A 25,197-nucleotide genomic window follows, 5' to 3' on the forward strand; every position below is an offset into this window, starting at 1 on the left:
GGCGGGGTGGTGGTGGGGAGGAAGCGTCGACCTTGGAAGTCTTAGCCTTATGCCCTGAAAGACAAGGTTCCTTTATTCATTGGAGAGTTGCTCGCCACCCTGCTGTTCTGAAGTAGCAACATTCTGTAAACCTGGTGGGGCTGGGGAGAGGGCTGGGGACAGGAGAGCGGGGGCATTTCCTTCTGTCTCCTCCCACAGTCTGTCTATTCACAAAGCCCATCAGCAGCTGCTGTTTTTGAATTCACCATTCTCCGTGATGGAAAGCTTGGTGGGGTTGGTGGGGGAGATGCCATTGCGGACCTGCATGCTGTACCGCTCCTTCACTTGGGTCAGCGCGCTCATCAGTCTGGTGTTGGCCGAATCCAGCGACACGATCCGTTTTTCCTACAACACACCAATCATGGCTTTATTCTGGCTCCATGCAGGCAACTACACCGTAATATTCTATTGAATGACTGTTCTAATGCTTTCTATCAAACAGCAGTACACATGATGCTTCCTAGACAAATGGAACGTCTCTGCCTCTTTCTGCACCCTAGTCAGGCCAGCTTCCCCTGAGCCCAACGGGTCTGTGTTTATTTTCTCTCTTTTTTCCTTTCAGCATAGCAGGATTTGTTATTAATCATCCCTTGGGACCCTAGGACATCATGTAAAAATGACACCATGTGTTACGTCAGACTATGAAACAGAGGTGTCAAGCTGCCTTGCTGTATTAAGTACTTTGGGTCAAAAGTAAAACATGGGAATTAGGTGGCAAAGAAAGAAGCACCAGAGGTTTCATTTCACAGAGGAGAAGTGCATGTGATCTATGGGTTCTTATACCCTGAAGGGGGCACATCAGTCACATTTGAAAAGAATTCACATGGTGCTCAAAACTGAAACAATACATGGTGGCAGTTTATAGTCACCAACAAAGTGAGGATGCAACAGCAAGAGGGGGAGAAGCAGCCAAAAGCTCAGACCAAGGAGTTATTTGAATATGGGAAGGGAGATGTGGCCAAAGGGGGATGCCAGAAACATAACACATGAAAACAAACAGAGAACACAAGCTCCTAGACTCATTCCAGCTCAGAGGTACTCCAGGAAAGCTACCCAATAAGGAGACTGCTTTCATTTTACTTTTGAATCTTGGAAAAAAAAAAAAAAAGGCTTAGAACCAATATTTTGGAACCAAAGACTGTTGAATATGCAAAAAAAACCAAGAGAAAAAAGAGGGAAAAAATGGCAATCTAGAGAAAAGTAGGCTCATCTAAATTAAACAAAAATAAAAATCATCCCATCAAAATATTATCAGTCTCACAAAGACTAGGAGAGAAATCCTAATCTTAGCTTCACCAGCTAGGTAAATCATCCTAGAACCTTTCCTACATGACGTTGCCATTTTTTAGAAAACAAGTTAACGCTGAGAAGGACAGTCTTTTACCTACATCTATGATATCAAAAAAAAAAGAAAAAAAAAGCATGTGAGGAACAATCCCCAAAGCCAAAAAGAGCTTTCCTACCCAGGGAGTGTTTTAATTTACTCAGGGAAAAGCATGATAAGGATAGTCTGGTCAGGTTCAGAGAGGACATACAAGGGCTGAGGGTTAGATGCTATTCCTTGCTGTTACAGCATAGCTCCACAGGGCCGTGAGCAGCACTGCTCTCCCAGAATCGTGCTGCCCAAGGATGCAGAGTGAAGACCACTGCCCTGGGGAGAAAATTAGGTAAAAGCATATGCAACAACAGCATCAAGTAAGGCTTCCCTTTAATCTCCTGCTTTGGGGGTGGGGCGGGGATCTGTATGGCAGCAGGGCTGGTGGTCACGGTTTCAAAAGTATGAAAAAAACTAGCTCACACTTGTTATTATTAACATTTTTTTTTTCCCTTTCCTTGATGGAGAACTCAGGTGGTAAGATACAAAAAAATCAGCATTATTAACTAACCCCTAATCTAGCCTAAGATGCTTTTTACTTTGGAAAGGTAACTTGTTTTAAGGATAAGCAAAACTCAAAGAAAGAAAGAACTACAAGGCTTTAAAAAAATAATAATTAAAAAAATTACAGCCAGTGGAATTTACTGGGATAACAAGTATAGATCTTTTAAAAGTCAGTAAGGGTTGGCCAGTGGTTACCAGGAGAAAAGGGGTGGGAGCCAGATATGATGTTTCCCCCTATGGTTAGAAATGATCTCTAAGCAGATAACCTGGTAATATCTAAAAATGATTAAAAAAGAAAAGATATTTCAGTATTAGGATAAATTATAATGCCTCAATTCTAAGGAGTGCAGGATTCTCTAGGGTTGATCCAAAGAAATTAGGTATTCATGAAAAATTATTTGATTCTTAAAGGGTCAAAAAAGGCTAAGAATGATTGTCTTTATTTATTTCCTGCAAGAGTAACAGCTGAAGTCAAGCAGCCCTTCTACTAAACAGTTGAAAGTTTCCAAGTGGAGAAACTCCCTTCTGTAACTCCCCCCCACTGCCAATCTTTCAAAGTAAAACAAAAAATAAAATAAAAAAAAATCAAACAGGGACTTTTGAAAGTCAAGTTCAGTTGGCAAAAGATGGCCTTGACTTCTCCATTCTGCCTGGATTGAACGGCAAAGCAATCTAGTTCCTGCCTGACAGGAAGGATTTCAAGTGTGGGGAGTGCAGGAGCTGGAATGTGTAGGAGGCCAGTGCACCGGGCCAGGGCTGGGAACTGCTCAGCTAGAGAATGGACAGGTTACTTGCCTGTTTGCATAATCTCATCTCCATTTATGACCTGTAATTTAACACAGCGGAGATATCACTTGCAACAGTAACTAGGCAGCTGCTTGCTTCTCCTAGGAGGAAGTTCTCCATCTGAGTCATATGGAGAGATCCGGGGATGGGGTGAAAGGTGGCACAGTCCCTGGTCTGAGAAATGGTCCCTTAGTACCATCACCAGGATCTCCATGGTGGTGCTACAAGGCCCAGGACAGGGTCACCAGGGGAGTACTCATCCTCTCCCAGTTCCAATAGAAAGTGGCTGACCCCGGTGGGGCCTCTGGAGCATAAACTGACTCGAGGAGATGGAGCGGCTCAGTTCAGGGACCAGACTTGTCTGTAGGGGCACAGGGCTGCTGAGAGAGAAAATGGAAACCAGTTCTCTGGGTACCTGACCTGTCCTGTTTTGGGAAATGTTGGGCCCATTGCTAGTATAAGGAAAGCAATTCATTTCAGAAATATTTTTTAACTGCCAGTGGCACCAAGGCAGATGCCAGGGACATAAAAGTATGGGTTCCCTCGCTGGGAAGCTTTCACCCCCAAACATGTCCTCATTCTATTAAATAATGCCAGAAGGGCTGCTCTGCTCCATCAAACACTTAAGATGTAAGATTTATCCTTTCAAAGGAACAGTCATTTGTTACAAAAGACACTAAAGGATTTTCATAGTCTTTTGCTAGAATAAGATTTTAATGTATCAGTGAGACAACAGCTGGAATTGGGAAACCTTCCTTTTAAGGAGATTAAAATTTTTTAAAAAACTAGTTTTAGTGTTTATCATCTGTGCTGTGCATGGTGCAGTGGTTTTCAAAATGTGGTCTAATGGATTCTCCAAGTGTTCTTTAGGGATCCATAGTGAGCCTCCAGTAGAAAATTTATTATACAGTAATAAATTTCATTGAGAGAAGCCCTTGTTCTTGAATGGTCAGCAGGAGCATGGTGCAGTGGTTTTCAAAATGTGGTCTAATGGATTCTCCAAGTGTTCTTTAGGGATCCATAGTGAGCCTCCAGTAGAAAATTTATTATACAGTAATAAATTTCATTGAGAGAAGCCCTTGTTCTTGAATGGGCAGCAGGAACAGCTGGAAAGCCATCTATGGGAGCCACCTCTGGTTCCGCCAAAACAGTCCACAGAATCAAACCATTTGAAAACCACTGCCTGAAATATGGACCCAAACTGTTATCTAGTTTAGCCAGACCACAAGTCTGACATTGACTGATGCTTTGAGGATAAGAGTTCTCCCATTCCTGCATGGTGACGCCCTTGTGTTAACTGAGAGAAGGTCCTTACTTTCCAGAGTTTTTGAGCCCTGATGAACCTGATTCCCTCCCTTGCTTTCACCTTCTATGCCTATGACTCCTGCTTCATACCCAGTCATCTTACCCTAGATGTCAAAATGGGGGCAGGGGTGGGGAAGAAATCTTCAGAATCTAATGATGAGGTTGTCTTGACAGGCAACCGAGAAAGTGGAAATACTGTATGCACAGAGCCACGACTACGACACCCCCAAGCTCCCTCTGCTTAAGACTGACACGGTTTTAGACAAGCTGAAGTTATTAAAACAGTCTGTATGATCTCATTAGAACTAAAATCTATTCGGGTGTAGTTATTAATAGAACTCTCTCTGCTTTACACTGTCACATTGAAGATCCCAAAGTGAACACTTATCAACACTTGTTTCCCTGACTAAATTGCCTTCTTTATCCAGACTGTTTCTCTTAAGCCTCTTAGATGAATTTTTACAGTGTGCCTGCCGAGAATGCCTTGTCTCTGCTACCCTTCCCTCACCTACCTTGGGGACACCTAGAAAAGTTTGAAAAATGGACCAAGTAAGAACTTTCTTCTGATTCTTAGAAGGTCTAAATATCCAGAAACTGCAGAGTTCAAGGGTCCAAAATATTCTGGGAACCATGCTGACGAGAGAGCATCACAACTCACCCTCGACTGCCTGGTCTCGTGTATGTGAGGGAGTAGGAGGCCCATGACGCACTCTTCCCATGGCTGTGCATTCAGCCTTACTCCCAATTCCTTTGAAAAATAAACCCCATCCCATATTAGCCCTGTCAGGAAACCAGACTGGGGGTAAAATGCGTGTTTAAGAATACTGGGGGCTCTGCCATAGACTGACTACTGGCTGATAAGGAGAGAAGAAAGTTGGACATAAAGTCCTTGCTCCCATTTTTATTTCAGAGCTGAGGGAAATGATATGGTACTTAAGGGTGAGAAACGCAAACCTGGCTGGGTGGTCTTCAGGGAGGTGATACATTCAGTGGCCAGACCAGCCACATCCAAGCTGCACTGCCGTTTTTTATTTGTTTCACTCTAAGAAATACAACCAGGTTTTGCACTGATAAAATGAAAAAGGAATTAGAAACATTTCCTGCCTCCTGGGTTTTGCTCTGATCACTGACGTGAACCTGGGAGGGGGTGCTCTTGGCAGTCATCCGTCATGCCATTATTATCACAGGTAGAAGCTGCAGTGAGCAGAGGCCCAGGTTCTGATTTCATCAACCAAAAGAGGCTCTCCAAGCACAGCGCCAACAGAGAAGGGCAGCCAAGCGAATCCCAGGCATCAACGCCAAATCCGGAACCAAAAGAATAACAAGGAAGGGTACCTTTTACAACCCTGTCTTTCCCCTGCAGCTAGACTACTGTTTGGGGCCAGAGGCTGATGGCACAGTGGACGTGACTGACAAGACTGTGAACATCATAGCCAAGCAATGGTCAGTGGAGGTCACAAGCCAGACACATGCAGTGTACTTTTCACAGGTACCCCCTTAGAGAATCCCCTCCTTTCCAGAAAGAAAGAAGTAAGCCCCATCATGCACTAGGTTGAGATTTGTCGAGCAACTGCACTAAGCACGCTAAAACTTTGCTAGGTTAACAGACTTGTCACCAGTAAAGGAAAGAAAAGGTCATAGAGGTCACAAAGAAACTCTTTTACTCTTCACAAGGTAATGCTGAGAACTTTCCAGTGACCTATTGTCCATCATGTGCCTTGGCATTTGCAAAGGGTGGGAAGTCAGGAGATAAGTTATTATAAACAAGTGCCTTCCACTAGACTAAGAACCTGCTTACCTGTGCATCAATTATTTTTTGCTTTGCATCGATAACTGCTTGCATCTCAGCATGATCCTTCTTCAATTCCTCTTCCACAGCCATTAGCCTACAGTGGGGTAGTAAGGAGAGATCAACATCTTCAAGGAGAGAGCTGGCTAATGTAGAGGACAAGAAGCCCACACTCAGGACAGCTCAGTACAGCCACTGCTTCCTAGTACAAGATCTGCAACCACCTTAGAAGAAGACATCCAAAGTTGATTTCTCTACTGGGACTGGATTTTTACCTCCTCTGGAACAGCATTCCCACAATTATTATCTCCCTCTTTTCTATCAGGTCCTTTCCTCAGCACAACTCATTTCATCTTAAAATGGCAAACCAACCCACAAAAACCAAACCCTCTCCTAATCTTGTTACCTTGTAACAGCTGACCTTTCTCTTCCCCTGAACAGCTAAGTTTCCTCAGAGCGTACTCTACACATAGTAGGTCTACTTTCTTTCTCTTCCACCATTCACATCTTAGACCCCTGATGTTTAAACTCCATGAAAAGCCTCTCGGTAAGACTGCTAAATACTTATGTGCTGCTAAAACAGCAGACCTTCTCTGACTTTAAGTTACTTGACCTGCCTACAGCATTTAACAACACTGAAGCACAGTGGTCATGAGCATGGACTCTGGGGCTTGACTGTGTGGTTTCAAATCCCAGCAGCAACACTAAGTGACCTTGGGCAAGTGACTTAATGAATTTGTTGCCTGTTTCTTTATTTGTAAAATGAGAATAATAATAATGCCTACTTCAGAGATTGGCATTAATCAAATTATTATTAACAGATTAAACAAATTTTATCTGTAGGGCTTCCCTGGTGGCGCAGTGGTTGAGAGTCCGCCTTCCGCTGCAGAGGACACGGGTTCGTGCCCCGGTCCGGGAAGATCCCACATGGCGCGGAGCGGCTGGGCCCGTGAGCCATGGCCGCTGAGCCTGGGCGTCTGGAGCCTGAGCTCCGCAACGGGAGAGGCCACAACAGTGAGAGGCCCGCGTACCGCAAAAAAAAAAAAAAAAAAAAAATTTTATCTGTAAAGTGTTTAGAAAAGTACCTGGCCCATAGTAAGTGCTATGTAGTGTTTGGTAAAATTGTCCCCTCCCTTAGTCTCCCCTGGACGTCCTTGGCCTTCTCCCTTGATTCTCTGGCCCTGAAGACAGCCCAGGAAGCTCCCTTCCCCCTCTCTGGGCTTGCTGTAAAAAACTAAGTTAGCCTTTGACATTGAATACGTACATTTTTAAGATTCAGTTTTCCTCTAAGACCTCTTAAGTGAGTCACTAAGTTTTAATTTTTTCTAATTGTTACAACTAAAGGAAAATAGACTACCTCTATCTTCAAAGGAAGTGCACTAAGGTCTCACATTTAGAAAAGTGTAAGAGATATAGTCAGCCGTCACCTTTGTACCAAGTACCACAAAGGACATGCAGAGTTGCAAATGGCTTTTGCTGCCATTGCTTTAGGATTCTCTGGGTCATCGTCCCACCTCTTTGCAGCCCTAGCTACCTAGCCCACGTCCACCGCCAGGCGACCTCTGACCTGCTGATGATGCTCTTCATCTGGCTATCCTTCTCCTCCTGCTGCCTGCGCAGCCGCTCCTCGCTGTCCTCCAGCCGGGCCTTGTACTCCAGCAGCAGCTTCTGCATCTGCTGCTCCTGCACCAGCAACCGGCGCTCATACTCCTCTAGCCGCCGGCTGGACACTCGCAGGCGCTCCTTCAGTTTAGTAATTTCCTGTTCGTACTAGAGCAGAGGAGAAGAGGCACCACAGACAAGGAGAGAAATACTGGAGTTACGCTGGTTTTAGACGTTAGTGATTTATTTTTTACGATAGAAACCCTAGGCAATGGAGCTGGATGCTGCCTGAACTGCCATTCCATGGGCTGCTGACGTTCTTTAAAATTATCAACAGGCATCACTTAGGAGCTCTGCCCGCCTCCTGAAATTACATTTTTAGTCTTACCTTGGCATTCCAAATCTATATATTTATGTATCACTCTACACATTAAACTACCAGTTCCTGCAAGCCACATCCAATCTGTGACGGTATCAAATGGGAGCAGGAAAAAAAAAAGATCAAGCATTTAGAAGCCTGACAAATGACTTAAAATAAGCCAAAAGCCAGTTGTCTACATGAGAAAAGATTTCTGTGTCATCACCTGTACTGCAGGATCTCTGACATGCCTTCACTCATCAGACTGCCATTCTTTCACCCTACTAGAGCCAGCCCTTTAGAGAGCAAGCAGCACTTCTATAATGTTAAGTTACTAAATCAATAAATAGAATTTTATGGCAGAATAGGCTATTGCTGCTTTCTCCCCAGCTATAAAAGTGTAAAACATTCAGGTCACAAGCTCTAAGCAAAAGGCCTACATGTTCTCCGGGGCTGATTAATACTGCCTCTTGGCCCATTTTCATGATATCATTCATCTGCCCAGTTTGCTACTGCTTGTTGGAACACATATGTCTGTTTTCTCATTAAAGCTTTATATAAATTTATATATATAAAGCTTTATATAATTCAATTGGTTACGTGGCCCTTTCTTGTACTGAAGCTGCTGTGGGTTGGGGTTTGAGTAACTGGAATGTCAAATTTCTGGGTGAGGTGAGAAGCATTAAGCTTTCTTGTATATGGCCTATTTAAATTCATTAGTAATTCATGATAAATCCGTATGCTGCTTTGTAACATGCAATGTATTTTTACATAATATTCCATTTAACTGACAATCAGACAGTTAGCTTCTGCTTATCCAACGTCATGGTCCTACACTATGCTTATTAATCCAGAAGGTCAAAGATGACAGTTCTTATACAGTTTGAAGAGGTAGACTGCATCAATAAGAATAGTTTAGGATCCTGCTGATAAGTAAGCAGAAGCTACTTGTCTGGCTGTTAATGAGGTAATGCCATACATGATGTCAATGTTCTTGTTTGATAATCCTTATTCTTCATGTCAGCTTTTCTTAACAAAATGAAACAAAACTGAAGCAATAGATAATGTCTTTTTTTTTTTTTCAGTCGATGTCTTTTAAAAAATCAGCTATAGTGTTACAAGTTCTTTACCCAGAAAACGTGAAAAGAAAAACAAAAAAAGGGACTTCCCTGGTGGCGCAGTGTTTAAGAATCTGCCTGGCAACGCAGGGGACACGGGTTCGAGCCCTGGTCCAGGAAGATTCCCACATGCCGCGGAGCAACTAAGCCCATGCACCACAACTACTGAGCCTGCGCTCTAGAGCCCACGAGCCACAACTACTGAAGCCTGCAAGCCACAACTACTGAAGCTCATGCGCCTAGAGCCTGTGCTCTGCAACAAGAGAAGCCACTGCAATGAAAAGCCTGCACGTCGCAACAAAGAGTAGCCCCTGCTTGTGGCAACTAGAGAAAGCCCTTGCACAGCAACGAAGACCCAACGCAGCCAATAAATAAATAAATAAACAAAGAAAAACAAAAAAAGACAAAATCATTACAAAGATATAGAAAGGAAGTCTAGTCCAAGGGTAATCTTGACTTTGGTTAGTTATACAGAAACACTAAATATTCACCTAAAATGACTAGAAATGAGTAGCAGAGTTTTCTCCAAGTTAAGGCACCTCATATTAAAAAAAAAAAAAAAAAAAAATTAGAGCTAATCCTCCCATCCCAGCTTGATGGACATTTCCACATAATTTCCGACACAGACCCTACTGAATTATCATATACAGATATGTATATAAGGGTTAACATAAGAGGTGGAGCTGAAGTTGGGGACCCTGGGGAGATCATCTCCTTGGCTAGATGACCCTTTGGGTGGCCTATCACTGTGCGGGCAATAAAGACAGACTAGGCTCTACCTTCTCGGCATGCTTGGCTTCATCTTGATTTTGCTCGGTTTCTTCTACATCTTCTTCATATTGCCCATTGTTCAGAACCCAGGCTGCCGTCCTCTCTACTGGGGACATTGTGGCAGAGTCCACAGGTGACTGAACCTGCGTCAGAAATACCTATTAGCATCTCCAAAAAGAGCTCATCCACAGTTAGGTTTCACAAAGAGAGCTATTCTTAGAAGACATTATTGTGATCCCTGTTTTCTGTTAAATGTTCCCAGTTCTAAATAATATTTTGTTACTGCAAGGGCTGGTGGTGAGGGAAGAGAATATCCATTTATACAAGGATAAAATCTTCTGAAATGCTGTGAATAGAAATCACATCTAAGAACCTGCTGTTTTTTCCCTCCAAAGAGGAAAAGCCAAGGCCTTAAAATTGTTGATTAGTCCAATGGTTTCATTAGGTCATTACCTAATGAAATTACGATGATGACAGAATGAGAGAAAGAAAGCACAAGTTGATGGTTGATTGCTCAGGTGAGGAAACATCTGCTCAACCAGGGATGATCAGGAACCAAGGAATTGATTAATGCTAAACAGCTCACAAGGTACCCATTTATATATCAGAATGCCAAATTCTTAATTTTCACATCAACCATTTAGGGAAAGAGAAAAAAAAGTGATATTGGTCATTTTTACAGACACTGACTTGTTCCTGGGTTAACATCACTCAGAAGTCCATATTTTACCAGAAAGTTTCTTGATGAATACAGGATCAAAACAATGGACATCAACATAGTCTAAGGGATATTTCTATCCAGTTAGGATAGCTAGATTAATTGCCCTTTTCCAATAGATATGCAGAGTGATAAGAATTCTGGCTTTGAGTAGCAATTCTGCTACTTACATTGTCACTTAATCTCTTAAATACTTTTTTCCAAATCTATTGAATAAGGGCTACCACCACCATCACCACCTATCCTGACCATCTTCCAGGGAGTTCTAAGGACTGAACAATATAATGTATGTGAAAGTTCTTTGGAAACTATGGAGTACTATAGAGCTTAGATGTTATTACTGTATTTATGCTTAGAAAACTGGCCCTGGATATGACAATTTATATTGGGCTACTGAACATTAGTGCTTTCTCCATAAACAGTGCTAGAAATAGACAACAAATTCTTTTTCTCTGGCTTTCTTGAGAAGAAACAGAGAGACAGATAGACAGAACAAAGGATTTTCATGTGAGTTAGCCTTTTTATAATTAAAATGAATTTCTATTTTGAGGACCAATACTCTATAAATAATTGGAAGGGAATTTTCTCTCCCATGCAGAGCTATGTACCTTAAGAATCTTTATGTCATTTTGGAATAAAACCTGGTTAAACTCTAAATATATGGATATTTTAAAATAAGGGGTATCTTGATGATTTTGAGATTTAGAAAGACTAGATGAAAAAAATTGGTTGCAGAGACAAAAATGTTATTTGGGAGAGACTTGAAAAAATATTCATACAAAAGTAGTATGAGGGTATTTCCTAAAGGTTTGAAGAAGAACCTGGTTTGGCTGATTTACAAACAGATTACAGATACATATCGATAAAAAACAGCGTCACGCCTGAGGCACACACAAGCAACAGTGAATGAACTTTTAGAAATTCCTTCTTTAAAGCCATTTTCTCCACTGTGTCAAGAAAAAACATAAACATGTCTTAAACTTCAGTACCCTCAGTTCTTAAAAAGTCTACCTTCATCTCCACTATGGTAGGTAGGCTTCTTATACTTCATTCATTTGTGTATCATTCTCATTATTTTTGTCATAACCACGTTGTCACTGATATATTATTTATCATCTCTTTAAAACAACCTTTTTCAGTTAGCTAAGTCCTTATGCTAAGCAATATTATCAGTAAAATCATGAGTTTAATGTTATATATATTATACATTTATAAATACATTTTATATTGTTAGATAGTTTTCTAATATGTGTTAAAATAATTAAATGACTGATTAAATACCTTGTATATTTAAATAGTTTTGAGTATCACACTTTGGAAACACTGATCTATAGACTATAGTATCATTTATATTAAAAAAGATAATAATTATCTACTTCAAAAGTTATGAGAAACAAATGAGATGGCATGTAAAAGCAGTTTGTAAACTACAAGGTACTTCACACACACACACACACACACACACACACACACACACATACACACACACCCCTAGTTCTTCCCCTACTGGATTTTGAAAGCGGAGCACAATAAATTGCTTTAGTATTTAGAGAAAAATAGTTTAAAAAGGGGTTTAAGTTTTTATTTGATATATGTACACCTGAAAGGCAAAATACTGTGGTTCTGAGTCTTTAAAAATTAATAGAAAGTCAATACTTAAAGGAGACAAATGCCTTTTTAATTTTAGAATCTTATCCCTTTACCACATAGGGCACAGGAGAGCTGCTTTTCTGTGAAACCAGGATTTTCTATTCAGCTGCTGCTTGAGATAAAGTAGCCACTAAAATGAATAACTTTAATGTTTGGAATTTGTAACTTCCAGGAAGCTAATTCAGTAGCTTTCTGCTTTATAGTTAATAATATGTTGTTCGCAAGAACTTTCTTCCCCTGTGATTCGTCAAGAGTAACTATTTATTGAGTGCCAATAAATGCAGTACAAGCTAATAGTGTCCCTAAGAACATACTAAAGAGAGATCTTAGCCCCTAAAAGCATATTAAAAACAACTTCTTAGGTAATCTAGGCATAAAATGTAAAGTGAGAAGCTGTAAAAACAAAGAGTTGGTTCAATTTCACTGGTGTTGGTGCTAGCTACCATATCTTCAGAAGGACTAACAATGTCCAGTGAATTATGAGACAGTGTACAATGGGAACTGGGCATTCCAGTCTATTCCTATTTTATTGGTTGAATCTGTTTTTCAACCACTTCCTCATATACCCTAGCACTTTGCATGGCATACGGTAGGTGGTCAATAAGTTTTAAAAAAATAAATCAGACTAATATAACTATTCCTTGTATTTATGATAAAACCTTTACATAATTATAAAGAGCAGAAAAGTAATACTGAACAAATCAGAAATAGTTTTATCTACATTGAAGACTTATGGAGGTGATTTTTATTTCAAAATTTTTTTCAAAATTATTTTTTATTGTAATATGTTCTTCATATGAAAGAACTATATACTGTCTTTTACATCTACTTGATTGGTCTTCTGAGTGCTGATCTTATTTCCTGATTAGACTGTCAACCCTTGAAGCATGGCACCATATATCATAGAATTTTTTTCTTTTGGAATGGTAGTGACTATGGTAGTGACTGCACAATTGATGCTCAATAAAATATTATTCATTTATTATTACTTTGGATTCTCTTTAGAATTGATTACCAAAGTATAATTTATTACTAAGAGAAGGATACCCTATGTTTTTCCTCTAATCCTTTGGAAGTACATCAAAGGCTTTTCCTCAGTGATTGTTCTATCTCCTTTATAAGCTGGATAGATAACAAAATTTATTACCTCTAGTTTATAGTCAAAGAAATTGAGGAAAGAGGTTGGTAAATGGTTCAGATGCCATCTTGCTTAGCTATAGCCTTAAGAAGAGCATTTTCTTCATTGACTTCCAACAGTGGATCATTAAAGAAAATGAAGGATGAAAAAGATGAAATGAAAAGGAGCACGGATTCCTGTTAGGAATATCACCCTTTTGAGATAAAGCTTTTATAGGGTTTCTCTGGGAAAAATAACAACGCTTTGGGGCAAAAGGGCCTGAGAAAGCAGTTTCACTGATCCTACAGTTAGCCTGGCTATGCTGAGGATAACTGAGAACAGGCCGGTTCCCTGTTTATTTACTAGATATAAATAAGACTTGTTGCTTTCAGCTTCTCCGTAGTCTGAAATAGTCAGGTTCCCATAAATGAACAGCACTTTTGCTATCAACACCAAAGAAAGAGCTGACTAAATTAGTAAGTAAACTCTGAGAATCCTTGAAGAGGTTGGTTAGGAGAGGGTTCAACAAATCCAAATGTGAAAACTGTAGCATCATTCTGATAGGCTTGTCAAATACCTATTTAAAAAGCCTCTTCAAATTAGAATTTCTAAGGTTAGGTAACACGCTATAATCTGAACAACTCATATATTGTAAATAGAGTCTAACAGAGTACCTGATACACAAAAAAACAAGATGGAGAGGAAAATGATTAAAAAGAAATCCAAACAGAGGCCGAAAAGGGTCAAAAAATTCCTCCTCTGTAGAACTAGGATTTTATTTCCTTCCTACTCAGCAAATGGAGAAGACTGAAGCTAGTTACATTGCCAACAATGGCCGCTCCTTTGTGCTAAGATACAAATGGAATTTGCATGGGACAAAACCTCCAATAATTACAAATGCCGGCAGAACAATCCCCACAAAGAAATCCTCCAGTTTTTGGGAGAGAAGAATTCCCCAACACAATTTGCAATTAAAATATGTAAAGGAATTTACGTAAAAAATGTGCTGATTATTTAGAACATTAGAGGCTTCATGGGAGTGAGATGAGAAAAGCAAGCAAGAATGATAAGGAACAACAACAAAAAAATAACATACGTTTGAAAGAATAAAACATCTGCATAGAAAAAGCCAGTGCAGAAAAAACAGAAAATTGAGCAATCAAAATACAGTGATTTATGGTTTAACTGGTATGACAGTGGCAGCACCAGCAAAGGCACAAACAGGGCTGAATATGTAAAGCTGTGCTTGTGGCTATGCCCCACTTCATGCCAACATAACATAGACATTCCCAAGCTCATTAATGGCTATGGCTCAAAAGTATTTTAATTGGTTGTCTGAAGACCATATATGCATTTCCTACCTCCCATCTATCCAGACAGCTTTCTATTCACGCACAGAAACACGCAGTGCTTATATGATAGGTGTTATATTTTCCTACAGCACAGATATTATAAATGACAATTCGTTTCCGATGATCACACAAAAGGCTATTTAATTTACAATATCTATAAACAGTCAGTCTGAGTCACGGGTCCTGGGAATTGAGGACAACATGATACAGGAGGGAAGGGTAAGCATTCTTCTTTTCTCTCCAGGGCTGGGACTAAATCCGCCTTTGAAAAGTAGGCAGAGGGCCCGCCCTGTGCCCTGTCTTGCCCCTCTCTGCCAATCTGATATTCTTCTCTACTCCTTATCTCATCCTCAGGGCCTTCAAGCTGCACTAAACCCCCACGTAGACATCTGCCTCCACACAGTACTGCATCTCTGAAATTCCTTATCTTTCTTTTCTCCTCTCAATCAACAATTTAATTTTCTGAAAGGGGTTGATCTCAACTAGAAGCTAGCATAAAATCAAAGTATGGAAACTAATTCACAATAAGGTGGGAAAGACTGAGAGCCTCCTAACGTAAATTAAATGTACATATATGACATATATATAAAAGATATATATATATATATAAAAGCATTTTCATTTAAAGAAAAAATTATATAATATAATCATTATGTAAATTAATAGAGTATAATCTTTTTTCCTTTTCTTTAAATGAAAATGTGTATTAAATCAAATGAATTGGTGAAATTTGGGGAAATATAACAAAATGAAAATGAAAAATTTAAGACTGAAGAAAAGGTTTGTTTCTCAGGAAAGAACTGACCAACTAGGAGGTTTTGCCCAGGAAGGTGGCTACCAGAATCAGCCTAAGTTTTTCATCCCTTCTTCTACTTCTGTATCTAAGGATTCTGTAAATGTTCTAATTTTTTTTTAAACAATAATTATCAAAGTAGGGGCAAGGGCTCTGACCACAGCAGAGTGGTGGCAGAAGCAGCCCAATCGGTAAATGCCTACCTATAAAAATGCAAATATACTAAAGAGATACATTGGGGGTCTCACTGCAGTCTCCTCTGACCAGTGATTCTGCTGACAAAAGGATTTGTCATAGAACTCTTCTAATCACAAAGCTCCCTAATACAAATAAAGTAGGATTAGGTTTCAAAAAAAATTCAACAAAGCTTTTTTTAGGAGAAAAATCTTTTTTAGATGAAAGTAAGATATGTATATATGCATTTATAAGGTTCTTAGTTTATTTCAAGAGCAAATATGGATTGGTGCCTCAAAATGTAATCTGTAAAGAAGAGATGATAAAATTCTTAAGGAACATTTTTATTTGTGAAGAAAAAAGTTTGATAATCTTATATTAAATTTAGGTGAGACCCGAGCTGGGCTTGTCCATGTAAATAGAAATATAAGAGATTTTTATAAATGTTTAGAGAATACTTGTCAACCACCTATGTTTCTATCTTTTTACCTCTCTTCTTAACCTTGCTTCTATAGGTGCTCAGTTGTTTATTTTTCTAGCCATTTCCAGGAAAAGGCACACGGGGACTTACTACTTCCAGAGGGAGTTGGGGGATGGAGTAGAGAGCAGTTACGTTAAACTCTTGGCTGAAAGTGCAAAAATTTATTCTGGAAATTTAAGAAAAAAAATTAAGGAGGATTAATTGTCCAGATTCCCAAAATATATCCTAGTTGATTTGGCCTGTAGATTCACAGCTTAAGTGTCTAATTATTACTCAACATCACAGATTGTTCTCAGTGCTGAGATCATAGCTCTGCTGCTTGAAGAGACAGAAAGGCTCCTGGAGTGGTTGTTACAGTCTCCTAAGAGTAATGAGGCAAGCTACATTCTGCTGCCTCATCTAGCCAGAAGCCTCCCAAACTTTTCAGTTCCTCTTCCATTAAAAGGTTGCAAAAAATAGTTTTAAGTGGAAACCCTGCTAGCAATTGGATTTCTCAATGATTTATATATAAAGACCCGAGGAAACAGTTGGACCAAGTACCTGGCAGCCCCCTCCAGCACTCACCCCTACCTGCTGTGTCTGCTGTCTCTGGATCGCTCTCACTTTGGGAACAGGACTCTCTCTGGAGGAAGAGGACTGCTGCCGGGACCGGCTCCCATTTTGCACAGGTTCGGCCACCAGAGCCGCAGATGCCAGTGACATGCTCCCGGTGCTACGTAGGGAAGCACTGTGCGGCAGGGACGGTGGGGCTTTGGCTCGGGCACCTAGCCCAGCCTGGTCCATTTTTCGGATCTGGGCCTGCCCCGTGCTATTCTGCCGTGGCAGAGCAAGAGGTATGTGTCTGTCCGACACAGTGTGCCGCCTGGAGAAGTCCTCACTCTGAGTGCTACGTTTGGTGAAATCTTCCATGCTGCTGTTGCTGGGTCCACTGAGTTTGAAGTCTTCACTGTTACTTTGGCTCCTGGAACTGGCAGTGCTTAGGTTCTCCAAACTGGAATCCACAGAGGCCTTTGGCATTGCTGGAATTGGGTTATTGAGGTGATAGACAGGGTTCTGGAATGACAAGGGCTGGAGGCTGCCTGGCTGGTTCAAGGCTGGGTGCAGGGGCCTTCGCACTTGGGGTGCGCTCTGGGGAGTGCTCTGGGTTTCCCGAAGTTGTTTGATGCTGGCCACCTGGGTTACGGAAAGCTGGCTTCCAGTCAGGCGCATTGGCATGTCAAGCATGACAGATGCATGCTCCACTTGGGTGGCATGAGTGTCCTGAAGGTCCATGAGGGAGATGCTCCGGCCATTAGGAAGGCTACTTTCCTTTTCATCCTTTTCAGAGTAAGTCATGCTCTGGGAGGAGGCTTGCTGAACCAGCAATAACGTTTTCCCTCTGAAATAGCTATCTGTGTTGTCCTGGCTTGGAGATTTTAGTTTATGCAAATCACTGTGGAAAAGGAAAGGACCCTTAATTACTCCTGAGGCAAATTCAATAGAGTTAAGATTCCTCAACTCAAGCACATGAACTCTTCAGAAGGCTCAGAGGTCTGGTGTGGAGACTTACATTGGTTTCTAAACACAGATTTCATCATCACAATTCTTAGGATAAGATCCAACATTTTTAGTTTTTCTTCAAAGGTGGAGAATAACACTGTACAGACTACTCCATCCCTGTCTTAGATTTTTACTAGAATTCCAATCATTTCCTAGTTAGGTTTTAAACCTCCCAAGGTGTTCCAATTCATAGTTAATTGGTTCTGTCTAAACCTTCGAGAAGCCCTGAGTGTACAACCAAAGGGTCCCTACTAAAGACACAAGTCTTGCCAATACAGAAAACAAAGTCTAAGCATCAACACTGTATCTACCTGTTCAGCTGACACAGCCAACTCTAAAATATTTTCGACTGAGGTTCTCAGATTTTTGAGCGCTACAATACCTGAAAATATCAATTTCATAGAGCCCTTAGTCTTCCATTAAGCAGAATATAGGTTCTTTTTATAAGTTTGTTGAATATAACTCTACAATATCATTCTAGAAAATAAGTATCCTAGATCATGTGTATTATTATGACAAACAATTGGATTTATCTCAGAAGATTCTTTCCAACTGCTCATGATTTTAAAGTTGTAAATTCAACAAGTTAAATAGATTTTTCCCAAATCTCTAAATATTATCTCCCTCTGAGATAAGTAGTTCCAATTCTCTCTGAAATTCATACCTGTCAGTAGGGTCTTCAAAAATTTTCTGCAGCCCAGAGGAGAGGCTTCCACTGACATTTGGACTGGAGTTATGCTCAGTGAAGCGTCTCAGTTGCTGTTGTATTGGTGTAGGATTAGTCAGAGATTTGGTAATATCAGCAAGAACACGAGGGAGAGGTCCCAATTTTGCCACGGTTGCCTGTAGGAAGGAATTTTCACCCTAATTGGATAATAAGCATTGCGATATCCACCACAGATTGTTTTTGGGACAACGATGCCCATTGATGGAGGGGTGGAGGTTGGAGGGAAGGGTAGGTGTTTGCATATGGGAGTGGCAGGTTCATAATGCATTGTTATGGAGCAGCAAAACCATGGCGTCGAGATGAATGGAGGAGGCGAAACAAGATGCAGCAGACATTGAGGAAAGAAAGGAAATAGAAATTAGGATTATGCAAATAAAAATTAAAAGACATGCTCAAAACAACCAAACTATTGCCATTCCAACTAAGATAGACATGCAAAGCAAACTAAATCTTTGGGAGGCTGGTAGATCAAGGTGGGGGAGGGTAGGGGAAGAACCAAACACCTTCTAACCAAAAAGAACTTTAAGACCAGAGGATTGGCTAGTGTGATGAAACTTCCAAAGAAAAGGGATAATGTGAGGAAAGAAATGCATGCCAACATACAAGAAGGTGTTGCATTCAGGGGTCCAGAGCACTGCAGGGCACACAGTTGATATTGCCATCCACTAGCCATTTAATCTTGGGAACCCTGACCTACTGCCAGGTGAGTTTGCATTAGCAAGACAATTTTTTTAAAAAAATTTAAACAGCAAAGTTATGACACATCTATGAGATGTGTCTAGATAGATGTACTGCTGGTTCCCAGGACCAAACAGAAACTAAAAAGGAGAACGTGTGTTTACACAGCAAAGCCTGTTAAAAAGACCTTGACCCTGAATAAACCAGGTTGATTTCAGAAGATAACTGTATCTGCATCCCACTGATGCAGTTATTCAGTGAAGAATAACTTTTTACGATTTGCTTTATCCATCTCAATCATTTTTTTCTTTGGGGAATTCTCAATCTCATGGGGTCTTATGGGAACCTTCATCCATTAGGCAGTTTTACATGGCTGCCTCTGGGTTTTCGTTGTCTTCTCAACAGACTCTTCTACCCTGCTCAAATGAGTACAGATGCCATCTGAAGAATGTCTTTACTTGTTTGACTCTCTTGAGCCATGATTCATATCCAAGGAATTTACCCTCAGCATAGCTGCAACTTAAAATCTAGCTAGCATTTCTAAAAGAAGGGGTCCTTGAGAATAAGAAACAGCTTATTATTTTACAAATGTTTTGGGCACCAGTGGACACCCTACCATTTACATTTCCTCAGGAAAGTGGTCTTTGTTAATAGGTTTTACTCCCCTCTCCCTCATTTTATTGGTGCAATGTTTTTAAAGATAATTGGGGGTGGTGGTGGTGGTGGGATGAATTGGGAGATTGGGATTGACATATATACACTAACATGTATAAAATAGATAACTAATAAGAACCTGCTGTATTAAAAAATAAAATAAAATAAAACTCAAAAAATAAAAAATGTTCTGACTCAAAAAAAAAATAAAGATAATAGGGAAATGGAGGAAAACAAATAAACAAATTCTTATCACAGAAAAATAACTTTGTTTTTTGAAGTTATTCTAACATACCACCACAGATATTTATAAAGTAGCTGTAGCAAACAAAAACATCAATAAATAATTATTGGGATAAACCTAGCCAGAGTCTGTTAGACTGTTTTCCAAAACAAATTCTATTCCTCTTTGCAAAATTCGGGAAGGAGGAAAATGATTGGCATGGTATATATTTAGTTATTAATATGATATACAAAAAAATTCTTAGCTTATAGTCAGAAAATAAATGATTAAAAATGATAATTGTTTTCTCTATTCTTAATTCACATCTGCAGATGAAAAGAAAACATCAGGATTTTCAGATCCCGCATAACTCTATAGGTATTAATAGTTATATTAAACCCTCTGACTTGCATGATAAAAATAAATCTCATGGTAAGTTACTTAAACACGATAGTCTCAGTATTTTTCTAAGTCCACACTTCCGTTAGAAATTACTACACAAGGTTTCATCTCACTGTACTATACATGAATAAGGCTTCACACAACAATATTTGATATTAGTTTCTAGGCAAATACACAAACATATTTGTTTATAGAAATATATACTCCATTAATTCAGGAAACTACTTAAAAATATGTTAATAATTTTGTGGCTTATTAGAATTTCCTGGTTTGTAGGGCACATATTTTACTCAGAAATCATAACTATTTCCTCCCAGACTTCTAGGGCAAAAGGTTGCTTTCAACAAGCAGAAAGCACGAATGTGATTACTCTGTAGATATTCTCCAAAATCCAGGTACATTAGGGTTCTCTACCTCCCATCTCCTGTTACCCTTCCCGCCTACTTTACCTTATCAAGTTGGGAAACTACTTCCCACAGTAAGGAATGCAAAACTGAAAGCTCTCGGCCCAGATCAATGTAACCATCAAAGCCTGGGGTGTTTGAGATGGTGTCCGGATTAGAGATCTCCAAAAGAAAGCGCTTCATTCCACCCCATTCGTGCTCTAAAAAATCATTCATGAATGCCATGTATTCCTCTTTGTTACCAAATCTGAAGTAGAGGGAGAGAAAATGAGAAAGAACATATTCAGGAAAAGAGATGTGATCATTCTGAATTGACTTTACACAGAGCTATAATTTTTTTTTTTTTTAATTTTGGGGAGATGACTAATTTGTTTATTATCTATAAGTGATAAATACTAAAACATACTTTCTTAATATTACATTAATAGTCAAAAACTTTGAATAGCTTTCTATTCTCTATAGGGTAAAGACAAAATCCTTTTTTCCTGGTATTTAAAGCCATTGTAAACATTCATTATCAGTATAAACCTTCAATATCGCTAGCTTCTTCAAAGTCCCCCAAATACATTATACGCTTTTTCTTCTCCAAGCCTTTGCTCATGCTATTTATTTCTACTAGAGAACTTCCTCTCTTCTTTGCCTATCTAGGTTCTAGCTAACTTCCAGGCCTAGTTTAAGTCCATAAAACATGTTCCAAAATAAACTAGAAACAATTTTTACAAGAATTAGCTCAAATATGGGTAAACATGTATATTTCTGTGTTAGCATATTATAGAGCACACAAAGTTAAAATAGTGCACTTCTAAAAAGCCACATGCTAGAAAACAATGTATCTCATTGAAGTTCTAATCTTTTCCTTCAATACATTGCTACTAGAAACTTGTACTTAAGCTTCAATACTGAGTAAATCTGGGATCGATTTTGCCAGTGTGAATTGCTTCTCAGTGATTTCTTAAAATTGTTTTCTATAAATTATAAAAATTATACAAACTTAAGAAAAAATTGAAAACAATGAAAAGTGGAAGGAAAAAAGGGGAGGTGTACCCATTCCACCACCCAAACATATCTGCTATTTACAGTTCAGTACATTTCTTCTCCAACTGCTTTCTCCTAACTTCTTTTGAAAAAGTTGAAAGCTACAGAAAAGTTGAAAGAATATACAACGTACACCCATATGCCATTCACCTATATTAACCAACCATTCCCATTTTGCCAAGTTTGTTTTCACTCTCTCTCTTTTTTTGATTGAACCATTTTAAACTAAGTTGCAGACATAGGCTCTAAGTACATTAGCACCTGTTTCTCCAGAATAAGGAAAAACGCTGACATAAACCAATGCCATTGTCACACTAAAACTTTTAAAAGACATTACTTATAAATTATCTCATATATAGTTCATATTTAAATTTTACCAATTGTCCCCAAAATGATTTTTATAAATGTTTTTTCCAGTTCAGATCCAATTAAGATTCAAGCACTGCATTGTCTCTTTTAATCTAGAACAGTCCTCCCTCCATCTTTTCCATTTTTCATGATATTGACTTTTTGAAGGGGCCAGGCCACTTGTCTTAGATAATGTAACCATAGAATTTTGCCTGATTGCTCTTCCCAATGTTCCTATACTTAGGTTTTTGTGTTTTCATATTGTTGGGATAAAAGTATATGCACCATTTGGTATCCTATCTCTTTTTTTTGGGCTGGAGTTGTTTTTTTTTTTTTTTTTTGCGATATACGCGGGCCTCTCACTGTTGTGGCCTCTCCCGTTGCGTATCACAGGCTCCAGACGGGCAGGCTCAGTGGCCATGGCTCATGGGCCCAGCTGCTCCGCGGCATGTGGGATCTTCCTGGACTGGGGCACGAACGCGCGTCCCCCGCATCAGCAGGCTGACTCTCAACCACTGCGCCACCAGGGAAGCCCTTGGCTGGAGTTTTTAATAAAACTTTTCATTTAATATAATTATATCTTTATCATTTTGCATATTATTGGTTCTTTGTAAACACAACTTGCAGTGGCTGCAAATATTCCACTGAATGCACAGACTACTTAACCATTCCTCTATAAAGTGAATATTCAAATTGATTACAATTTTTTTGCTATTTTTAATAACACCACAATGAAAATCATGTAACATGAGTTATGAGGCACCCCACACTCATCCAAAGGTTAGGCCTCATGTACTTTTTAAATAATGTTGTTAAAAAGTGGTTATGGTACTGACACCTACTTGGCAAAGTTGGCCAGGTTCTGGATGACCTTGGCAATTAGAGTTAGAGTCCGAGATGTGCGGTCATCAGGATATTCCTGCATGAGGTTGAAGAGACTGGGAGACATGATGGCTGGGCACAGAAAACGGAGAAACAACGAGGCACTGATGAGCCGCTCGCTGATGTCTTGCTTGCTGCGGTTCAGGCACTGCTGCTTCCAGGATGCAAACACTTCTTTCAACTCACGAGGGAAAACACTGGGGAAGGAAGAAGGACCAAATATAAAAGTACTATAACCCAAGAAAGCACAGGTGATCCCACTCTGGCCCAACAGAGCCAGGCTATGGGGAGGGCCTAATAGAGAGAGCTTCTGTCTGATTCATGCCTGAGAAGTGGTGGAAAATTCATAGACGTCCAGATGGAGACCAGAAACCAAAAGCTACAAAACTCAGGAATTAGTGTAAACTTAGTTTTGCAAAGTGGGAAAATGGCATGAGGCTCCTGACTAAACCATTTGGTTTACTACAGCTCATCATAATCTCTCTAAAGACTGTTCATCAAAAAGCTTCCAAAATCTCACCAATTGCTGGGGTTAGAATAATGATCAAAAATCATTAACACATTTGTTTGACACTAGTAAATATGTTTAAAAGCCCTTAAAATACTTTTGGTATTAGAGGATGTGGTGCTAATATTCTGGGGAAATATTATATTTATGTGGATAGTTCAGAGCAACTTCTGCTTACAAGAGAGGTTTAGATTTTAGACAAAACTGTATTAGGGAAACTTTCAATTTTTCCCATAAGTCCTCCCTTTGGTTGGGAAATAACAGTTAACACTGTGATAACTCATATTGAAAAACTGAAGTTCCAATAGCAGGGAATGAAGCACAGACAGCAGCTCACCAGTAAGAGTTGATGATCTTGCAGAAAGCCAGCTCACAGCACATTTTCAGGTTGCTCTGATGGTCTATCAGTTCACTAGATGAACATTTGCTGGGATCCACTTCACAGTTTTCATCTGACTCATACAAAGCTTTGATGAACTCCCCTATTTCGAGAGAGAAGATGACGGACAGTATAACTATAAATAGTGTCTTCCTGAAGAGAATAAAAGAATGTAGGATTTCTGTACTAAAATGTGTAATGGGGAATTCGTTCTGATGCCTGACATGGAGGGCACAAAACACTGTTCACGAAGGGTTATTGCTCTGGAACCCAAGAGATACCACCTCCTATACTGCCATGTTTATTTTCCTTACTCTGGAAGTGGAAAAACAGCACTCGTTAACATCATCATCATGGTATTTACAAAAAGAATAATGAAACTACTTTAAAAAAATGCTACAACTTTAAATCTTTTATCTGAAACCAAATATATTTAAATAGCAGGAACTCATTACTTATTCTTATTATAAAGCCTCTTTACCTTATGAATAATGTTGTTACTATTTTAGAAAAATAAATAACCCAAGTCTGAATGATTAGCCTACCTATGCTTTTAACTGCTAATACTGGTGCAAACACATATTCAAGTAAGGGTCTCTAGGCTTACCTCTCCTAATGGGGATAGTCATTCAACATAGCACATAGCAGAGCATCTCTTTATATAATTTGGACGTTTTTCCAAATAAATTTAGCTTAGACACCCTGTTCATATATCTTAGCCTCTATAGAGATATGCCCAGTATTTCCTGAAAGAGCAAATCCTTACCTTACCTGTTTATCACCTGTTTATCCTCTACCATGCACTATACCATGTATTTGTTCTGTTCTATGTTTCACACTGTTTTGTGCTTATTTGTTCACATGCCTGTCTCATCTTTAGGATGAATACCATTGAAGGTCAGGGACTGGGTTCTATTCATGTTCAAATCCCAAGCCTATTAAATAGCTTCCAAAGCATTGCAGGGGCTCAATAAATATTTGTTAGAGATGGTAGTATGTTTTTAGTTTTTGTTTTTTATAGGTCTTTATGACAGAGGAGTAGAACTTTCACAGCTCCTTTTAAATCTGCTTATATTAACTGAAGTTCAGGCTAGATATTAATAGATTTCATGAAAGTGAACAGTAATTCCTATAAAAAATTAAGTGGCAGCAGCAATATCAAAGAGCATTTTCTATCAAAATGGTTAGTACTAGGATAAATGAAAGATTTAAAAAATAGCTGTGATAGAGGATGGGAACTGATTATTTGGAAGAACAATGCTTGGAGAAGAGGAATCTAAGTGATGCACAGAAAAGAAAGTGGTGCAGAGAAAAAGTAAAGGCTTTGGAGCCAGAAAGATCTAGGGTCAAATCCTGGACCCATCACTTAACCAACTGTGGGGCCATGAGAAGTCACTTAACTAGTCTGAGTTTTGGGTGCTTTATTTGGAAAATAGCATTAAATCCCTCCAACCCTCTAGAGCTATGGTGAGGATCTGAAAATAGT

The 25,197-nt window shown here is 39.5% G+C and overlaps 1 protein-coding gene across 1 annotated transcript in view; it reads right to left on the minus strand.

The window, feature by feature from the left end:
• Positions 1-28: 28 nt before the first annotated feature.
• RASAL2 (RAS protein activator like 2) overlaps positions 29-25,197 on the minus strand; it is a 396,824-nt gene continuing 371,655 nt past the window's right edge. The window contains exons 10-18 of the mRNA XM_007448530.1: positions 23,670-23,814; positions 22,785-23,021; positions 20,605-20,806; positions 18,136-18,314; positions 16,503-17,364; positions 9,656-9,790; positions 7,366-7,568; positions 5,808-5,895; positions 29-384 (exon numbers count right to left, since the gene is read on the minus strand). Coding sequence (XP_007448592.1) covers positions 220-384; positions 5,808-5,895; positions 7,366-7,568; positions 9,656-9,790; positions 16,503-17,364; positions 18,136-18,314; positions 20,605-20,806; positions 22,785-23,021; positions 23,670-23,814 — 2,216 coding nt within the window. The 3' untranslated portion in view covers positions 29-219. The remainder of the gene's footprint in view (positions 385-5,807; positions 5,896-7,365; positions 7,569-9,655; positions 9,791-16,502; positions 17,365-18,135; positions 18,315-20,604; positions 20,807-22,784; positions 23,022-23,669; positions 23,815-25,197) is intronic.

The sequence above is a fragment of the Lipotes vexillifer genome, unplaced genomic scaffold, assembly GCF_000442215.2.
Source record: "Lipotes vexillifer unplaced genomic scaffold, Lipotes_vexillifer_v1.1 scaffold76, whole genome shotgun sequence".
Classification (NCBI taxonomy): domain Eukaryota; kingdom Metazoa; phylum Chordata; class Mammalia; order Artiodactyla; family Lipotidae; genus Lipotes; species Lipotes vexillifer.